Below are 18,595 nucleotides of genomic sequence, written 5' to 3' on the forward strand. Positions count from 1 at the left end.
AGATAGAACTACTTCAGCAAAGCAAAAGATTCCAACGGGTCTCAGGATCATATGTGAAGAGGTAAATTAAAAAATTATACTTAATCATGACAAAGAAAAGTATTACCTCAACTTCATCGAGATTCGACCTTGTCCACTTCAATAAATTTGCTCCGTCGTAACAACTCAATTATATCTCCGAAAACGAATGAGATAGAACTACGACAAGTAGATCACGGATGCTACAACCCGATTTACACCTCTCACTCGAGATAAACAAGTTATCCTGATTAGTTTCTAGAAAAAACTCCACAAACCTAACAATATTAACCTTGCTATATGAAAATTTTATATTTCACAAGCTAGTGGCAAAATGGTTAGAAAGAACACCAGTTAATCAATTACAAGCTTCAATCTACTGCAAAATCATAATGAATTAGAAGAAACTAATTCCATTCCGTGACAGTTAAATCGGTTGGCACAGAGTTCAGTTGCAAGCTGATGGTTAGTGCCAAAGCCTTGCGCGTAATCCTTTGTGCAGCAATGGTTTCTCCCCTGTGCATATGCCATCCATGAAAGCATCCATCAGTTGGGCCACCAGACTCACAGGTTCGTCGATCAAAACGTCGATGAACGCACTAACGACCCTTCGTTCCTGAGGGGTTGCTTTCAGACTGAACCAAGTGAGGAACTTCACCCGGAATTCCTTCTCCATGTGCCCCTCGCATTCCAGCCATCTGATCACCTTGACGCAGTACTCATACTGTCTCTCTGCTGATTCCTTCTTGCTGTCGGAATCCGGTGTGTCATTGGCATTTGCTTCACAAGGCACCAAACTCGATGGCCTTTCGTTGTTGTCACTGGCATCCTCGGACGGCAAAACCTTGTGGTGGTTGGCATGGCTGATGAACTTGGGAAGCTCTGGGGCATGGTTGTTATCACTGTTGTTTGTTGAACCTTTCTGTGAATCTGATCGAATGATCGTTGGTAGCTCAGCCATGTCATGTTCCTTCTTTGAAACCGAAATAAATTCTTCGCCAATGTAAGTGCTGCCGGAGTTCCGGGTTGAGCATTGGCCGCCATTGCCAATGAGGCCCTCTGTCACACATTTGGCCTCCCACTTACCGAGCTCCTTGGTGCTACTAAAAGGAGAAACTCTGAAGTAATATTCAGTTGAAGGGATAAGTCCTGATATCATAATCTTCGTATCCGGCCTCAGTACAAGGCAGGTGGGTTCTTCTGGATAGTTTTCTTCATCGTACTTACGATACCAAAGTGAACAACCTATAATGTTTTCTTCGAACATATCATCTTGGGATCGAAGAGACACTACGACAGAGAATGGAGATACATCTTCAAAATCAATATGGAATGCTTGGGAGCCTTTACCAACTGATCGTAGTAACAAATCACAAAACAGTCAGTGCAGCAAAGCAATCAACAAAAGCAGCCACAAATAGAAAACCAAGAGAGAAAATCGCACCTGGAGCATTCAGTAGGTGAGAAGAAGTTAAAAGTAGGGAGTCTACGACCTCCAGCGCAGAGGCACAGAGCCTTTGAACTTCTGCACCGCAATTAAGTCGGTTGACTATGCCCCGAGCCATTACCGTCGAGACCTTGTCAAGAGGTCCAACTTCTTTCTTGAGTATCCTTACAGCCAAGTTGACAACACTTTGTAGCTCTTTGTAGCATTCAGTTCCTTTGAGCATCTTGTGAGACAGAGATAAGCGCTCACATAATACATCGACTCGCCTAGCCTCCTTTGCAGCGAGCATCTGTTTTCGCCAGCATCTGCAGAAATGATGCATAAAAGGTCTGTTAAACACTAGAGCAATAGTATCTTTGCCGGCATGAGTTATTCAATAAGTTCTATGATATGAAATAAAGTGAAAAACATAGCAATGTATGCTTAACTTGCAGTAAATGATATGAGTTAGAAATCATTGTGTTCTAAAAGTTGATTACCCGATCAGCCAATTCGCTTTCCCGCAGCAAACACAATAGAAGCTGGCATCCAATTTTGGGGAACACCCAGTCTTCGATATGCCAGCTTTTTCATGCTTAAGGGCACATTTCAAGTGGCATGACATACCACATGATTTTCCACGATAAGGAGGATCTGAATTGCAAAATAACCATAGACTAGGATCCTTGTTGTCATCGTAATGATGGCAGATGCAGCAAGAACATCGCTTACAGTAACCGACATCTAGAGTTAATGTGGCTCGACAAGCTGGATTTTGGCAGATTAAGGTGGTGCTGTGCTCTTGTGTGACTTTCACCATAGCATGAGTTGTTATATCAGGAGCAATCTGTATCCCAATTTCCTTTTTCCTTTTCTTTTTCAATCTGTTTTGACTCTTTGGTATGATCAATAAAGGGCTTGCTATATCTTCTTTTCCAATATTTCGAGAAACTAGCTTAAGCAAATGCTCGATCATCTTAGGCTTGCTTACGCCAGTGTACTTCCTTTCTCTTCCCATCTCAGCACAAATTAGTTGGAGAAGCTCCCGACGACTCCATGACTGGAGAATTTCAGGTGCACTGTCGGCCCACTGTGATATTTCATGAACTAGCTCTCTCTTCTCCTCCAAATTTAGATGGCTGCATTTCGACGGGTCTATTACAAAACCTGAATATTAAAAGGAATGTCAGTTATTGAAAAGTTTCAGTTTCACAGAATAATTTATTTAAGGGAAATTTTGCAATACATATGGAACTTTTACCTTATATCTCGATAGCATTATCATGTAGAATAAGTAGTCATGAAATTTTAGCAATTTCATCAAAACACAATGACTGAACACAAATTGATACATAGAGTTGTCGGTGAATGTCTTATACGATAATAATAAGTCCACTTATCATATTATCCTTAGGAGAGGATGCAAAGCTTGTAGAAGAATACTCAGAGCAGATGGTCTGAAGATTGACGATACTTTTTGAGTCGCATTATGCTCTGCCCTTGCTTTTGATCATAAATTGAGGCCAAAGGACATCTGATGGTAGATGGAAGAAAAGAAAATGCTCCAGCAATTTAAAGCAAACAAGTGAGTCAGTTGACGACAAGAAGATAAACAGACAAGGCGAAGCAAACAAGAACAAGTGGTATCAAATCTGGGGAACCATCTCATCATAAACTCTCAACTTGCGAGTCAACTCATGCCAAAAGGCCACTTGCTATTTCCTCTTTAAGAGTCACGCTAGGTCCTTCGATTTTTGAATTGGATATAGCAGCCAAAAGCTGTTACTTTTGATGAATTTTATTGCCATGAGCAAAACTCCTAATAGATTTTCAATGACTTAAACAACATGATATCGGATTCTTCCAGAGAAGTGATAATGTCATAAATAAAACAAAGATATACAAATGCTCTGCAGGAGAATCTCTTTGCCATGTCCCGGTACTATCTTGAGCAGTCTAATAACCACTTCTGCCACCAAAATTTTTCAAAAAGATGAAAAATATCTTGTTTATAATATGAGGCTTCTTTCATTCCTTGATTAAAAGAAAGATGCACACCATAAAATCAGAAAACGGTATGCGTTAGCTAGTAACATCCATTAAACCAAGGAACACAAACAACTGTTTAATAGTGATCTCGGTAACTCTATGTTAAAAACACCTCAGCCTGAATTGCCCACTGTTTCACCCTCAAAATTACGACAAACGATCAGATTTATCTTTCTGTGCACCCTTTCTGAAGGTTATAAATCCAATGACCATAAACCATCAGGGAAATATAAGTAAGCATCCTGGAAAGAAGGCAGGATGAAGCATACCAGCATGCATGGTCATCCTGTTCAAAAATTCTAAAAAGGACCTATGAAGATTTTGCATAAGAACTATTCAAGATGCTCCCAGATTTACTTTCAAATAGTCTAGCATACTACTTGTGATATCTTTGATAGAAGGAAAGATCTGAACTTTATCCTAAACATTGGATGAAAACTTTCATGCAACAGTACCTACATAGTCCAGTATTTTTACAAGTAAATCTCAAGTGTCCACACTCTTCCCGTGACCTAATAGCTGAAAACTTCATGGAGCAATAGAGCTAAAAGGTTTTCAAGTGCACAGCCAGTGTGACATCTAAGATACAAAAGAAAGCAGGTGAAATTCCAACATGCAAGGTCAACACCTTCCCAAAACGTTAAAATTGAAAAGAATTCCTACAGTTTAAATTTTAGGCTTTCCATTATTTGAACAATCCCTTCCAAATTTGCAACTTGGAAGCAAAGCACCCTGCAAATAATAGTCCTTGAGGTTTCTCCAACATATGCTAGAACGAAAAAGACATTTATGCCAGCAATTAAAGCTTTAAAGATCTAGGCGCTGGATCTCAGTAGAGTATTCACTGTTCGAGTATAATTCTAAGATCAACATCTACTGTGTCGATCCTCCTTTCCCTTCAAACCTAACACCTGAAACTTCCGAGAAACTATATATGATAAAATCAACTCAAAAGCGATAAGCATCTTCAAAATCGAAGCCCAGGCTCCACCTTTAGGATCTGAAATCTAAAAAAGGGGCGTCACAGCGGCATTTCGTCAATGCAGCGGAAACCAGAAAGGGAAGCGGGGTAAAAAAAACTCCAAAGGCAAAAAAGATGCATCTTTCTTACGCAGGACAAAGCGGTCAGGATGCTAAATCTGGAAAAACTAAATGCGGCTAAAAATGGAAGGAAATGGAAGCAGAAGGACGGCATTGCGGCGCAGAAGGGAACGGCATTGACCTGAGAACGTGGCGGCGTCCATGGCCGATTGGGGAGATTCCCCGATGCTGGCTGAGTTGAGGAGGAGGAAGATGAAGGTGAAAAGGGTGAAAGGAAAGGCGAAGCCTTTTCGCCGGAGCCACACTCGCTCGACGGAGACGCAGCAGCCTTGGCCGGTTTGGCGAGTCGTCTTCTCCCACGGCAAAAGGAGAAGATAAAAAAAAGTTGTAGTAGTTAACTGCTAATTATTACGGTTATTTTATAAAAGGTAAATTTTCAAAATGCTCCTTATTATTTACTGCCTCTTCAAAAACACCTTTCAAAATTTTATTATTTTAATAAATATTGTCAGATGTGTGTCAGTAGTGACAGGCACAAGATTATAAACAATGATAAATAATGGACCCAAAACTAAAAAAAAAAGTCCCTGATAATTGAAAAAATAAAAAATAAAATAAACTAATCAAATCATATTTTCTTATTATTATTTTTACATATGATTCCAAACATAATTCAACCTAATCAAAATAAAAACACAAATTATTAACCAAAATTTTATAAAGCAAAACCCCCCAAATTTTGTCTATTTACTTAACGAAGGAGAACTTGAAGAGCATGTAGTGCTTGTAAACTTGGCCCGGTTCATAAATCTGCGAGGGGAAATTTGGATGATTGACCGCATCGGGAAATCCCTGCGTCTCCAAGCATAGTCCGGCGTGGGCCCCGTAGACCCGCCCTCCTTTTCCCCTCTCCGCCTTCAGAAAGTTGCCCGTATAGAACTGCAGACCGGGCTGGTCGGTCCACAGCTCCAGGACCCGGCCCGACCGGCGGTCCGACACCGCCGCCGCCCGCCGCACGCCCTGCCCGTCCGCCTCCCCGGAGAGGACGTAGTTGATGTCGAACCCGCCGGGGAGGCTGCGAATGCGGGGGCCGAGCTCGGCGGGGTCACGGAAGTCGAAGGCGGTGCCGGCGACGGGGGCGACTGCGCCGGTGGGGATGAGGGCGGCGTCGACGGGGGTGATGTGGTCGGCGAGGAGGCGGATCCGGTGGCGGAGGACGTCGCCGGAGCCGGCGAGGTTCCAGTATGCGTGCTGAGCCAGATTGATGGGCGTGGGCTTGGTGCGGGGGACGGCCCGCATGAGGACGCTGAGAGTGAAGTCGTAGTCGATTTTATACGTCACGAACACGTCCACGTCACCGGGAAATCCTAATTAATTAAAAAATAACAATAAAACCCATTAATAAAATTATTTGATTATTTTAAATTACGGAGACTATTTTGATAATAAAATAAAAAAATTCCAAGAAATATTAGAGGTATTTTTAGAAGAAAAAAAAACTATTACCTTCTTCTCCATCGAAGCTTCGATAATAAAATGTGATGTACGGAAATTCTCCATCTACTTTCTCTTTTACTGTCCAAATAACTCGACTAAATCCTCTATGCCCACCTTTATTATTAGAAATAAAAAATGTATATTATTACTATATATATATATAAATAAATTAAAAATATATAATATTTAATACCGTGGAGTGAATTATTGCCATTGTTACGATACAAATGATACTTGTTGCCATTTAGAGTGAATGTGGCGTTTGCAATCCTATTAGCAACTCGTCCCACTAATGCACCGAAATAAGTTGTGTCGTTCTGCGATAACAAAAGATATATATTTATATATATATATATTAGTCATGATATATCGAAGAGAAATGTGTGTTGATGAATGTCTAATTCTTACTATGTAAGGGCCAATTCCATCGTATCCGAGGACGATATCGTCTAACTTCCCTGTTGAAGGATAAAATGTCAAATTGCTACATCCATGAATGAAGCTTTTGATAAGTGATTCACCTTTGGAGTCGGGAAGAATGACGGAGACGATAGTTGCACCCCAATTGGTGACTTTGACGACAAACTCTCCTCTCGTGAGCTCGTAAATCCCTACTGTTTTCCTTGTTGGTGAGGAGGTGGTATTGCCTACCAAGGCCAAAATCAAAAGAGAGAAGAGAAGGAAGTAGTACTTCATGGCTGATGTTTTTTGTGATATCACAAAATGGATAGATAGTATACTAGGAAGACACTTAATATTTATAGGTATCCAAAATGCTATATAATTTTTGTTTTCGGTCAAAATATGGATAATTATCGATTCGAACAAATCGGAGATATGTGTATCTAAAGAATCCATAACTTGACACCTTATATGTTCATCTTTTTCTTATCAAATTTAATCAATCTTATTAGTTTTAAAGTAGGAGTGAGTAAATCAAATTTAAAAATTCCATTTGATTATTTTAAAATTTTAATTATTTTTTTAAAAATAGATTAATTTAGTTCAATTTTAATTTTAAAATTTTTTATTCAATTAAATCGAATAAACTGAATTAATCAAAATAAAAAAAATAATTTATAAATTCCAAGTAAACTTATAGATCTATAACTAATTAATAAATTTTTTATAATATTTAAAAATTTTAATTATTTCAATTAATTTGGTTGAAAATCAAATTAATTGATATTTTTATCCATTTCATTGATTCGATTTTTATTTAAAAATTCAATCAATTCGACTAGTTAAAAAAATTTAATTCCATTCGATTTCGATTAATTAAAATTTAGTTCTTAAAATTTAGTTTAAATTTTAAGATAGATTGGTAGGTTCCCTAGACCTTTACAATAAATTAAAAACTATACCAAAATTTTAAAAGAATCAAAAATAAAAAGGTATTCCCTACAATTATTTCAACCAAAATTTTAATTATTTCAATTATTTAAAGCCATGAATACTTATTTTTAACTACAATTATTTTTTTAATAAAAAATTAATATAATATACATAATCAACAACAACAACAACAACCAAACCTTATCCCACTAAGTGAGGTCGGCTATATGGATCCTTTTACGCCATTGAACTCTATCTCCTATTATATCATCATTTATATTTAAATAAATTTTATCTTGTTTTATTGTTGCTAACCAAGTCTTTTTTGGTCTACCTCGCCCTCGTTTGATATGCGTATTTATCATAGTTTTACACCGCCTAACTGGAGCATTTATCGGTCGTCTAAGTACATGTCCGTACCACCTTAAACGTGTCTCACGGAGTTTTTTCTCAATAGATGCAACTCCAACTTTCTCTCTAATGCTCTCATTTCTTATTCTGTCCATCTTCGTATGTCTACACATCCATCTTAACATCCTTATCTCCGCAACTCTCATCTTTTGCTCATGTGCTCGAGTGATAGTCCAACATTCAGCGCCATATAACATGGCAGGTCTAACTGCCGTTTTATAAAACTTTCCTTTAAGTTTTAGAAGCACTTTACGATCACATAAAACACCTGATGCTCTCCTCCACTTCAACCATCCTGTTTGTATTCTATGTAAGACATCTCTCTCAATCCCTCCATCGGCTTGCAAAAATGATCTTAAATATTTAAAACTCTTAGTTCCAGACAACTCATCATCTCCTATTTTAATATTTATCTCATTACGTTCAATATTGCTAAACTTAAATTCTATATATTCTGTCTTTACTCTATTAAACCTAAAACCTTTCTCTTCTAGTGTTTCTCGCCAAGATTCTAACCCTAAACTTAATCATTTTGACAAAAGTAAAAAAAAATTACCAAAATTTCATAAGAATTTATTAAGTAATTTAATAATCACTTTATGGTCAATTTAAAATAACCATAAAAGCATTTATGTAAAAACTTATTTTAATACAGACTCCATATTTATTATTGTTGATCAAATTAATTTAAACAAAACCATAAACTTCTTTAGTTGCAAATTGATAACTTAATACCACAACTTACACTTCAAACAAAATTTCTTACAACATTTTCTTTTTGTTACATGTTAAATTAGTTTTAAGAAGTAGAGCAAAACAGATAACAACCACATTCGGAAGAACTACTACAATATTCTTGCAATCTTGTCGGCTTTCTCTGCCAAAGTATCTTGTTTTCGTTTCTTGGGCAGGACATTGTGTCCATCTGCGAACTGAGCAGCCGCCTTTGCTCTTAGATCTTCCATCGTCTCTTTATCTTTTGCTCGTTCGAGGACCTGCATGAGGTAATGCAAGGTGAGCTAGTTCTTAACTTATCAATAAGTGGATAAGTGTGTAAGCTGGACTTTCTGTGCAAGAAGAGTACCAGGTGGCGGCCGTAGAGATGTGTGCTCGATAGATTCTCCATTGCATTTTGGGCCTCTTGCTTCGTGATGTACTCGACAAATGCATAACCCTTGTGGTGGCCATCAAACTTCACTGGCAACCTCAAGCTCTTGATCTGAAATCACAAAAGGGAATCAAAGAGGTTCATGCTATTGAAGATTAGAAGATATGTCATGCTATGAACCTGTCTAATTCTCAGTATCAACAAGTTGAATGATCATTTATAGGCGTAATTTTCAATCAATGAATCACACTCTATGAATTGGGAGACTGCGAATATGATCGATTAACCACTGATGGTGGGATGTCTGTGGATTCATGTTGCTCGGTTTTGAAAATTAAGATGCGAATGCACTTTGATGACAGGTTAAGCCAAGCTACATAAGTGACAGGTTTAAGAAAATTTCCCATAAATGTAATAATCACTTTCAGCATTTTGTGGCCTCTGGCTATATAACAAACTAATTTCCAACTTTTTGAGGCTGTGTAAAGCTGAAATCGTTCGAAAGTAAGACGATGGTTAGATACATATGCTTACCTGACCAAATGGACTGAAAAGCTGCTTTAAATCCTTTGCTGTTGCCTCGAATGCAACATTTTTTACCATTAGTGTCGTTGAGCTCTTATTTTTCTCATCGTTTTTGGGAGCCTCACCGGCTTTTTTTGAATGACAAAGTTGTAAGATAAGAGCATGGCCATCCAGGACCGTTCCCTGCATGTTTAAGTATAAGCTTGTAATTTCACTGTTAAGATTTAACTGTGAACCAAGAGACATATAGCAAAAACTTCGATCGGAAAAAGAGTTCATGAGAAAAATATTTGTTCTTGTTAGTGCTTTGAAAGTTGTGGGACACTTTACCTGTAAATCGTTGCACACATTGGTAGCAGTTTCCACGGAATCAAATTCGATGAACCCGAAACCCATAGAGACATTCTTGCCACCCTTTACATGCTTCTTCACCTGATAGAAGAGCAGTAGAATGTTTTTCTTAGAAAAAGTAACATAAGTAGACAAAAGCTCACAAGCTAATCGCCAGACTCTACCTTTACGCTTTGAAGTGTCCCATTCTTCATTTTGTCACTAAAATGGTTCCTTAGTGACTCGTCAGTAGTCTTGAAATTCAGGTTCTTAACAAATAGTGACCGTGACTGAAAACCAAACCAAACTGTGAAAATAAGCCCAAGAGAGGCTTGAATTCCTCATGAAGTTCTAATGTTTGCTAGAATACAGATTGCAAAAAGAAAAAAAATTACATAAAAAACTTAATTGGACGAAATTAAAGTCCTCATGAAATTCTAATGTTCTAATGTTCCTCATAAAAAAAGAAGACTAACTAGGCCTCTAATTCTGCTAAATGCAAATTCATGTTCATAGTCATGTCATCAAGAATGTCTAATATTAAAGTATATCAAGGCACTACCTTCTGCAACAAATATCATTTCCATAGAGCATTCTCTTTTTTTCACTCTATTGTTTATCTTTTGGATACAGACATGATTGGATTTATCTCTTCTGTATCAAGTAATTTCTATTTTAATTTTGATTTTATCGATTTTAGCAAATGGCCTTCTGGCATAGCCCTCTTATTTTTTATGTAATGAGATAGTGGGCCTCACTTTTCTTTGCCTAAAATCAGAGAGTTACAGAAGTTTATTCAAGCACTCGCTTAAGTGCCTGCAGATAAGGATGCAGCCCATCGACTTCAGCAAAGCACTTGTATTTGGAAGGTAATGTGTTATGAAACCAAAATGCTAATGGTAACCACAACATCTATTATGACTTTATGAGGTACACGTGGCCACATGTAAGACCCTAGCGATATTAATTAAGTGCGTGTAGCTTTGCAATGGATCGCCAGTAATCATTTACAAGCTAAACCATGCAACAAGTGCAGAAATCCTATAACTTTTGTATGGCTAATCTACAAATACCAGCAGCTTTTCTTCCATAACTTCAGGCATTCAAAGTCAAGACATCAAAACTCATCATTGTGTGGTCAATCTATGAAGATCAGCAGCTTTTCTTCCATGATATCAGGCATTAAGACAACAAAACCCATTGTTGATTTGCTCCTATATTGTGATGAGATGTGCTTTTATTTTGGAGTATGAACAATGAATTAGGAAACGTGAGCTGGTGAAACAACTTAAATAAATACCTTTGAATAAAGAAATATACATTCACCATATGCAATATGAAACCATCACTAAGAGCCACCTGATTACCTACACATCACTAACGTGCAAAATTGTGAAAGAAATACTAAAACCTTAAATGAGGCCTGAGTGAAATATGAATCCACATATGTGGTATGAATTACCCAATTACCTGCATACTAGTAAGATGCAAAATTTTGAAAGAAACACTACAGGATAAACTGAAATGACTACTTATGAGTTTTGACGAAAACTATAATTGTAAGTGATCAATAATAGGTGATATGTACCAATAGGAAAATTACTTTAAAAACTAAGCACATTCAAGTAATTTTCAATTTTAGCCTTAGTAAACAAAGAAATAAAAATAAATTGCATACACATTCGTATAAACAAGAAGGGGAATGAGGATGCCACACCTCAATCTTGTCAGGATCAATTTCTTCTTCTGCTATTCCTTCCACAGCTTGCCGAATTAAAATTTTGTTAAGTTTTTCTTCACCCACTATATTGTTTTGTTCCTCATTGTTTGACTTTGGGCTAGAAGATAAAATGTCGCTAGGAGCCCATTCCAAGTATAACGGTACATCCCTAACAAGTTAAAGCATTTTTTAAAAGAATAACTAGATAGAAGAGATGACGATTGTATCTGTGTTTATCAAGAGCACAAGAAGAAACCATGAGAAACAAACACAAATATTTTCAATATTTACATAATGATCATGAAAACTCACACGCACATGTAGATTCCCAAATATATTTCCTCTTTCTAAAAATAGTCAAAATGAACACTTAATGATTAGGTTCAAAAATAAAGGCAAAGGACATAAGTTAGAATTAGTGAAGCTCAGTGCTTTCAATGTGAATCTTTACAAACCTAATATTGTAATGAAATAGACTGAATTGAAGGAAAAGAATAAAGAAACACCTAGGAGAGGTCATGTGACAAATTGTGCTAACTAACTAGTTTATAATGGTTCTTATTTAAGGAATGAAAAGATTTAGTAGATCTAGTAGTTAAGAATATAGCATGTTATACTATTGTAATCAGCATTGAAATGTGTAAGTGTGCAATTACTGATGGTTACATAAAGCAATCAAAACATGATGCTGTCACCAAAGAGAAGATGCACTGAAAATGCATGGACAAGACTGCCATTCAAGATGTTGTTACCAGAACTTACTTGTATCTTTTATAAGCCAAACCCTTAAAAGCAGCACGAGCTTCTCCAACTTCAAGAAAAACTACCTGAGAAAATTCAGTGGAACACATGAGATGCAAATGGCACTTCAACTAGGTTGTCAATGTCATCTTGAATGAAGAACAATTATGTCAATAAGCTTTAATGCAAACAATTGGGAGATTAGATGGCTATGTAAACAGTATTTTAAATGAAATCTCCAAGCTAATTCCATGCGATCAAAATCCATTTTTAAAAACAAAATACTAGAGAGAAGAAAGAAACTAATCATGAACAGATACAATATATGATGATTGAAGAGTGATTGACATACCAAGGCCAAGACTCTTGTAGGTGGGAGAACAACTTTGTCCAGACTCCCATATTTTCCAAACATGCCAGCAAGATCTCCTTCATTAGAAGTGTAGGGCAAGTTCTTAACCAATATCACGTGATTGCTTCTTTTGGAATTTTCAGCCTTCTTAGAAGCAAATTCCTCTAATGCTTTAATGTTAACTCCAGCATTGGACAGAGCCTTTTTTGTTTCTGCTATCACATGTGTCTCTGCTAGAGCTACGCGTACAGCAAGATCATTTGCTTCATTGTCAAGGAGATCACTTTTCTTGATACCATGCTTCCTTGCAATGTGTTCTACTACCTATGTAATACAACACACATTTCTTAGCTGAATTTCAGTATTAAATTGATCACATATGAACCATAGCAACCATTGAAAAAATTGTGTGAAAAAGAAATAAAACAAAATTTAACATGAGAATATAACCAAAGTTATAGTGACACTCTACCAAGTAGTCAACAAATCTGGAGTCCATGTCATGTTAGATTGGAATATGTGCCATCAAAGTGAATCTTATTAATAGATCAGTAAAAAACACAAAATATGTCGGCCTTGGAAAATTATATTATTATTTTTTATCATTAATCAGATCTCTGAACTGTCTTATTCTTGCACATCCATTGTTCCATACATGATGAATATCTGCCAGCTGTTAGGCTAACTTTATAGATGTAGCAACCAGTCTCTAAGAATGGTCTCTTCTATTCCTCTCCCCGTTGATTCATGCAAGGAGAACATTAAGTTCAACTTTACAAATCAATTATATGTATGTTACTAATAAATATGAAATATACTAATAAGCATTATGCAATGGGTCGGCCACCTGCTGCCTGAACATCTTGAAGACCTAACCAATAGGATTCAATAGTTAAAAACACTTGCTAGTAATATTATTTGCCAAGAGTACCTTACACCACAAAGTACATTGTTTGGGAAAAGTTCTAAATGTAAGCACATAAAAGCATCTTTCTTATCTTATCTATAACCCATGATATTATTTTTCCCAAGTCATTAACTACAGATGTTATCCTTCATTAAATTCCTTTGTCTTTTACAGCTTAAATAGATATACACAGGGATTAAAAGGTGGTATTTAAATGGATCAACTAGGAAATGATACTCCATAAGAAGAGCCTTATGGGCTTGTTATGACAGGTAGGTATAACTATATTGCTAAAAATGAATTGTAGACTAATCTGGTGTGCATGAATACTAGTTACACCAGAGTATTGTTTTAGCAAAAATCTCTAACCTTGAGGGTTGTAAGGTGATAACTCATCCCATATATATGAAAAGATAGAAAGCAATAAAAGAAACTTGTAGTCTCAGCAGAAGAAAATAACATTATCAAACCCTACACTACTGATGTAATCCACACAAGAAAATTGTTTCATCTTATAGTTTTAGAAGATCATACTGTATCTTGACGCATGAACAAAGCATTCCATGCTCGTGTATCACCACTAGCTTCAGATGCCTTCCTCTGTTCTTGACGTAGCTGCTTCAAGTTCTTTTTAGAAGTGGCATGTTCAGACCTTTAAGGATGATGAATAAAAAAGAATAAGCATACTAGCTTAGACTGTAAGAAAAATATAACTTGCAGCTCCCTATTTCAGAAAAATGTGACAAGGGAAAAGAAACCACTGCAATATGCTTACTCAATCTTTTCACTAGTTGGATTTTTTCCTTTAGCAGGCATAACATGCAACAATCTGCCTTGGAATATTGAGTTGTCCAATTCTTCTAGTGCCCTACATTTAAGAATTTAATTAAATCAATGTTGCACACAATTTTAAAAACTAGCATTAATCAAAATTCAAGTAGTCAGCCAGCAATAATCTAGTCCATGCATGAAAGTCACATAACCTAGATTTATAAAAGATGAAACCAAAACCACAAAAATGAACTAGTGATGGTAAATATGCATCCTTGCTTTAAAAAAAAAAAAACTGAACAAATCGGATATGAATCCAAACTTTGAGAAGACAATTTGCATTACAGATTCATTTCTTCTGAATAAATTGCAGGGTGTGGTGCTACTGGCTGAAGAATCGCCTATTTACTAACAGTGAGGGAAGGAACTGGAAAATTCCTATGCATCATACAGAAGCACAAAAGGCTTCTGCAAAAATAGGCAACAGTGAGAGAGAGAGAGAGACCATACAAGCACTAACTTTTGGAGGGAAAACTCATACATGTGCATACACAAACCATTAGAATCTTGCAGCCCCAAGGTAATTCCAATGCAAGAAACTAAGGAATTCTAAATTCTTATTATTTATCCAAAGTTAGGAATATCAAATTGTCACAGCTCCCAAGATACTTCATGCAACATTATTTGTTCTGTACTTGTAGAGACAATCGCGAAGCTGATCACAGAAAAATCAAATGATGCTATTAATTCCAGTTATATCATCATTGACTAAACAATTTACTATACCTAAAACAAGTACTTTCTTTCATGTTCTAAAAAACCATTCTTCTTGCATGATTATGAATTTTTTACACCAGAATAATATGAAAGTACAATCACAAGTTTTGCAGTAGACTAACAGTAGAGGATGACATGCCAAACATTCATGAATTTGAACATAAATACACTAACTGGGATAGTTACCTTATTGCAGAATCTGGAAGTGCATAAAGGACATAGCCTATTCCTTTAGATCTTTTTGTATCTTTGTCAACAACAAGATGAACCTCTGACAGTTCACCAAATTGGCTAAAAAGTTCTGCCAGATCATCTTCGCTGGATACAAAAAAAATGATAATCACATAGAGGGAAACAAATGGGTATTGCCAGAAAGCAGTTAGTATGACGTTCTACTGATATAATTAAGTTCAAAGAACTTCACCATACGTTGCTGTATATGGAAGATTGCGGATAAATAATCGGCCAGTTTCTAATTCCAGCTTATAGTCATCATTAAATGATGAATTAGGGATCTCATTGTCATTATTCTCCTCAATGAAAGTTTTTGAAGGTTCCTCTTGCATTTGGGCTTGATCAATACCAGACATATCAATCGTCTCATCATTTACATCAGACTTACTAGGTTCACCATCAGATGCTTCTCCTTCTGTTTCTGAATCTTCTGAATCCGACCAATTTGCCTTAACCCTACTCTTAAAATATTCCATATCTGTTGTGTCATCATCTCCATTTAATTGCTCCCTGTCTACTGTTTCAGAAGATTCTCTTTCTCCACGGCTTAATGAAATCCCTTTGACTGTCTCTATTTGTTCTTGGTCAGCATTTCCATCTTTCACAATTGCATCAGAAGGAGCTGAAGTATCATTAGCCCACGTCTTCTGTTTTGATCGTGGCTGCATGATTTGAAGAAACTCTCTAAATTTAGGATCTTCATATTCACTAGGCTTGACATTTTTTTGCTTAAGAGAAGAGTCATTGGAAGTTGAGCTGGAAACTTTCATAACTTCATTCTTTGTCTTTGAATCATTTGGACTACATGTACTGACTTTCTTTGCAGAGTAATGACTCCATGGACGAGGAATACTTGGATCACCAACTCGATGAGCAACCTACAAGAAAGTTATTCCATGTTACATCAATGCTTTCATTATGCATGAAAAACAAAAAGAGAAATTTCATGTGTCTATAACAACCATTCAACTTAGTTATCAAATGTCTGGTCCTTGACTAGTAGTGGAATTACTAGGACAAACAAATACTAGAGGAACAAGTTGTCTTAGATTGCCAGCACTACAGAGCAGCTCCATCACTTGCTATTGAATTTACCAAACTAAATTTACTATCTTAATTTGGTCGGTAGTGTAAATTCACCTTTTTAAAAATCTTTTTGAGGTTTCCGGCCATTGTTCCAGGCAAAAGGCAAATGAAACTTAAAAAGATACTAGTAAAGGTGGCTCATTTATCACAGAAATAAGCAAATATCTGAAAATGATATGAAATGAAATTTTATCAAAAGATTTTGTATAGAATCAGATACGTGGGGGGAAAACAATTGGTTTAGCATGACAATGGCAGTCCCAAAACTAGTGATAACATTACAATTCAACAAACTGAATCTCCAGCATCTAGACTGTGTTAGTACCTGATAAATGTGTCAAAAATTGATCTAGTAGTAAATGAGATATATCTAAAAGTTAAAAAGCTATCAAACAAGAAAATTTAAAGTGTATAAATCAGTTTGCATTCAAACAAAAAAGTAAAATGTATGAATCACATAAACAATTCAATTAATGTTATTAGAAAACGATTTTATTTTGCACAATACCTCTCAAACAGATGAAAAGGCGATACAAGATCTTGTAAATTATGTAACTGTTGCATATTGTTTAAGTCTTCATGTCTCCAATAATTAGTAAGAGAATTAACTAAGTGCATAGTTGCCAAAACAGAAAAGTCAAAGAATTAGGAATATGTTTTACAAGTTGTGGCATTCCTAGCTTTTGATAAACCATGCAAGTTGTTTGACCAAAAAATAATTATAAAGAAAATCTGTTTTTCATCTAAATGTTTAATCTAGCTGGGATTACAATGACAAACAAAGCCACCATCCAAGCGATAATGAAATCTTGTCCACTCCACATCACCAATACCAAATATGTATTTGAATAAGAAGAACTGCCAACATTGTTTACATCAATATTACTACTACCAATAAGAGCATAGTAGAAAGGGAAAAAAGGTTTATAATCATCAAACAATACCTCACATGTGATTTTGCATGTGTCCATGTAAGAATTGTTGAAATAATTAAGCGCATCTTCAGCTTCCTTCTCCGTCTTGAAACCAATAAACGCAAATTGCCGACTCTTTCCATCTCTGAGGAAGCCAAATGAGACTATTCAAGACATAAAAATAAATCAAGAATTGATAACCCTAATAATAGAATGTGCCATATCAGTTGAAAACAATTGGTTCAATTCAGTTTGGGCACAGATTATGAATTCTAGACAGCATGACACATAGTCGATATGAAAATCAAAAAGGCCCCGTCTCCTTAGCAAAATTCTAAAAATTTTTGCTCACGAGACATTAAAATTTAGACGGGTGAGAAAAAGCTGTGACCTTTCGCAATGAGATAATTTTGTCTACCCTTCAAATAAATATTTAGAAGGCGTGAAAACGAAAATAGTTAATTTTCAATCACTATGAATCTTACCTAGTGCGCATGAGTTTAGCATCAGTGACCTCCCCTTTCTGAGAGAAGAACTCCCGGAGCCGGTTCTCATTGGCGTACTTGGGCAAATTCTTGACGCAAAGCCGAGACCTGCCGACGAGCTTAAACAATTAATCAGAGCAACAAGGTAAGGTAGGTAAAGAGTTAACGCGACGGAAGAGAGAATACAAGGCACGCACATCTTCGGGAAAATTTATCGAGAGAACGATAAAGGACGGCCTTTCCTCAGAAGGATCGATGAAGGAAAAGACACCGGCGTCCAGAGAGAAGCACAATTAGGGTAAGGAGGCGGCGGTGGCGGCGGCTAGGCTCGTCGGCGATTGCGGATCGCAACTTCAAGAGCGGCGGCGTGCGTCGGCGTTGGCGACTCTATGGCCTATGCGTCTTTGCGAGGAGTGTTTAAACCGGGCCGGTTCAAAAGAGAATTGGTCCGACTATTAATATTTTAAGAATCGATAAAAAAAATTGGAAAAACAATTTTTTTTATTTTTATTAAAGAAAATTATACTTAATCGCCAATAAATTTAAGGACAAAATAAATTAATTTTAATTTTAATATATTAATATAGTTCATTTTTATTTCACATATTTTGTAAATCTTGTGGCTTAAATATAGCTTAAAATTCATAGGCACATATAGAAAGTAAAAAATAAATGTAATTTTCTAAATCAATAAATCATGGAATACCATGATTTCCGAAATTATATTATAAAATATGCGGTTTACAATTTTTATTTAATTATTATTTATCTTATAGGTTTTATTTTATTGGTGTTAAATTAAATAGTTATTTTACAAATAATAATAAGATCCAGTTATGTTGCAGGGAGAAATATCAATATAATTGCA

At 36.1% G+C, this 18,595-nt stretch overlaps 3 protein-coding genes across 3 annotated transcripts; all 3 read right to left on the bottom strand.

Moving 5' to 3' along the window:
- Positions 1-484: 484 nt before the first annotated feature.
- On the bottom strand, positions 485-4,737 carry LOC141825945 (VIN3-like protein 2). The gene is made up of 4 exons (XM_074713205.1): positions 4,716-4,737; positions 1,945-2,611; positions 1,463-1,770; positions 485-1,371 (listed from the first exon to the last, which is right to left on the bottom strand). Exons 1-4 carry the CDS (start codon positions 4,735-4,737, stop codon positions 485-487), a joined length of 1,884 nt encoding a protein of 627 aa, XP_074569306.1.
- Positions 4,738-5,271: 534 nt separating this feature from the next.
- LOC141827070 (uncharacterized) lies at positions 5,272-6,727 on the bottom strand. Its single transcript, XM_074714349.1, has 5 exons — positions 6,553-6,727; positions 6,440-6,489; positions 6,225-6,348; positions 6,041-6,145; positions 5,272-5,901 (listed from the first exon to the last, which is right to left on the bottom strand). The coding sequence occupies exons 1-5, from the start codon at positions 6,725-6,727 to the stop codon at positions 5,282-5,284; spliced, it is 1,074 nt and encodes a 357-aa protein (XP_074570450.1). The 3' UTR covers positions 5,272-5,281.
- A 1,782-nt stretch (positions 6,728-8,509) lies between these two features.
- Positions 8,510-18,099, bottom strand: LOC141827415 (multiple RNA-binding domain-containing protein 1). Its single transcript, XM_074714649.1, has 15 exons — positions 17,925-18,099; positions 17,728-17,835; positions 17,273-17,387; positions 15,438-16,120; positions 15,195-15,326; positions 14,236-14,328; positions 13,995-14,112; positions 12,554-12,877; positions 12,223-12,287; positions 11,458-11,629; positions 9,926-10,030; positions 9,741-9,842; positions 9,420-9,593; positions 8,862-8,996; positions 8,510-8,772 (listed from the first exon to the last, which is right to left on the bottom strand). Coding segments are annotated over exons 1-15 (2,478 nt in total). The 5' UTR covers positions 17,927-18,099; the 3' UTR covers positions 8,510-8,622.
- Between the last annotated feature and the right edge of the window lie 496 nt (positions 18,100-18,595).

The sequence above is a fragment of the Curcuma longa genome, chromosome 4, assembly GCF_044706935.1.
Source record: "Curcuma longa cultivar G26 ecotype Majalengka, Jawa Barat chromosome 4, ITB_CL_G26_1.1, whole genome shotgun sequence".
Taxonomy (NCBI): domain Eukaryota; kingdom Viridiplantae; phylum Streptophyta; class Magnoliopsida; order Zingiberales; family Zingiberaceae; genus Curcuma; species Curcuma longa.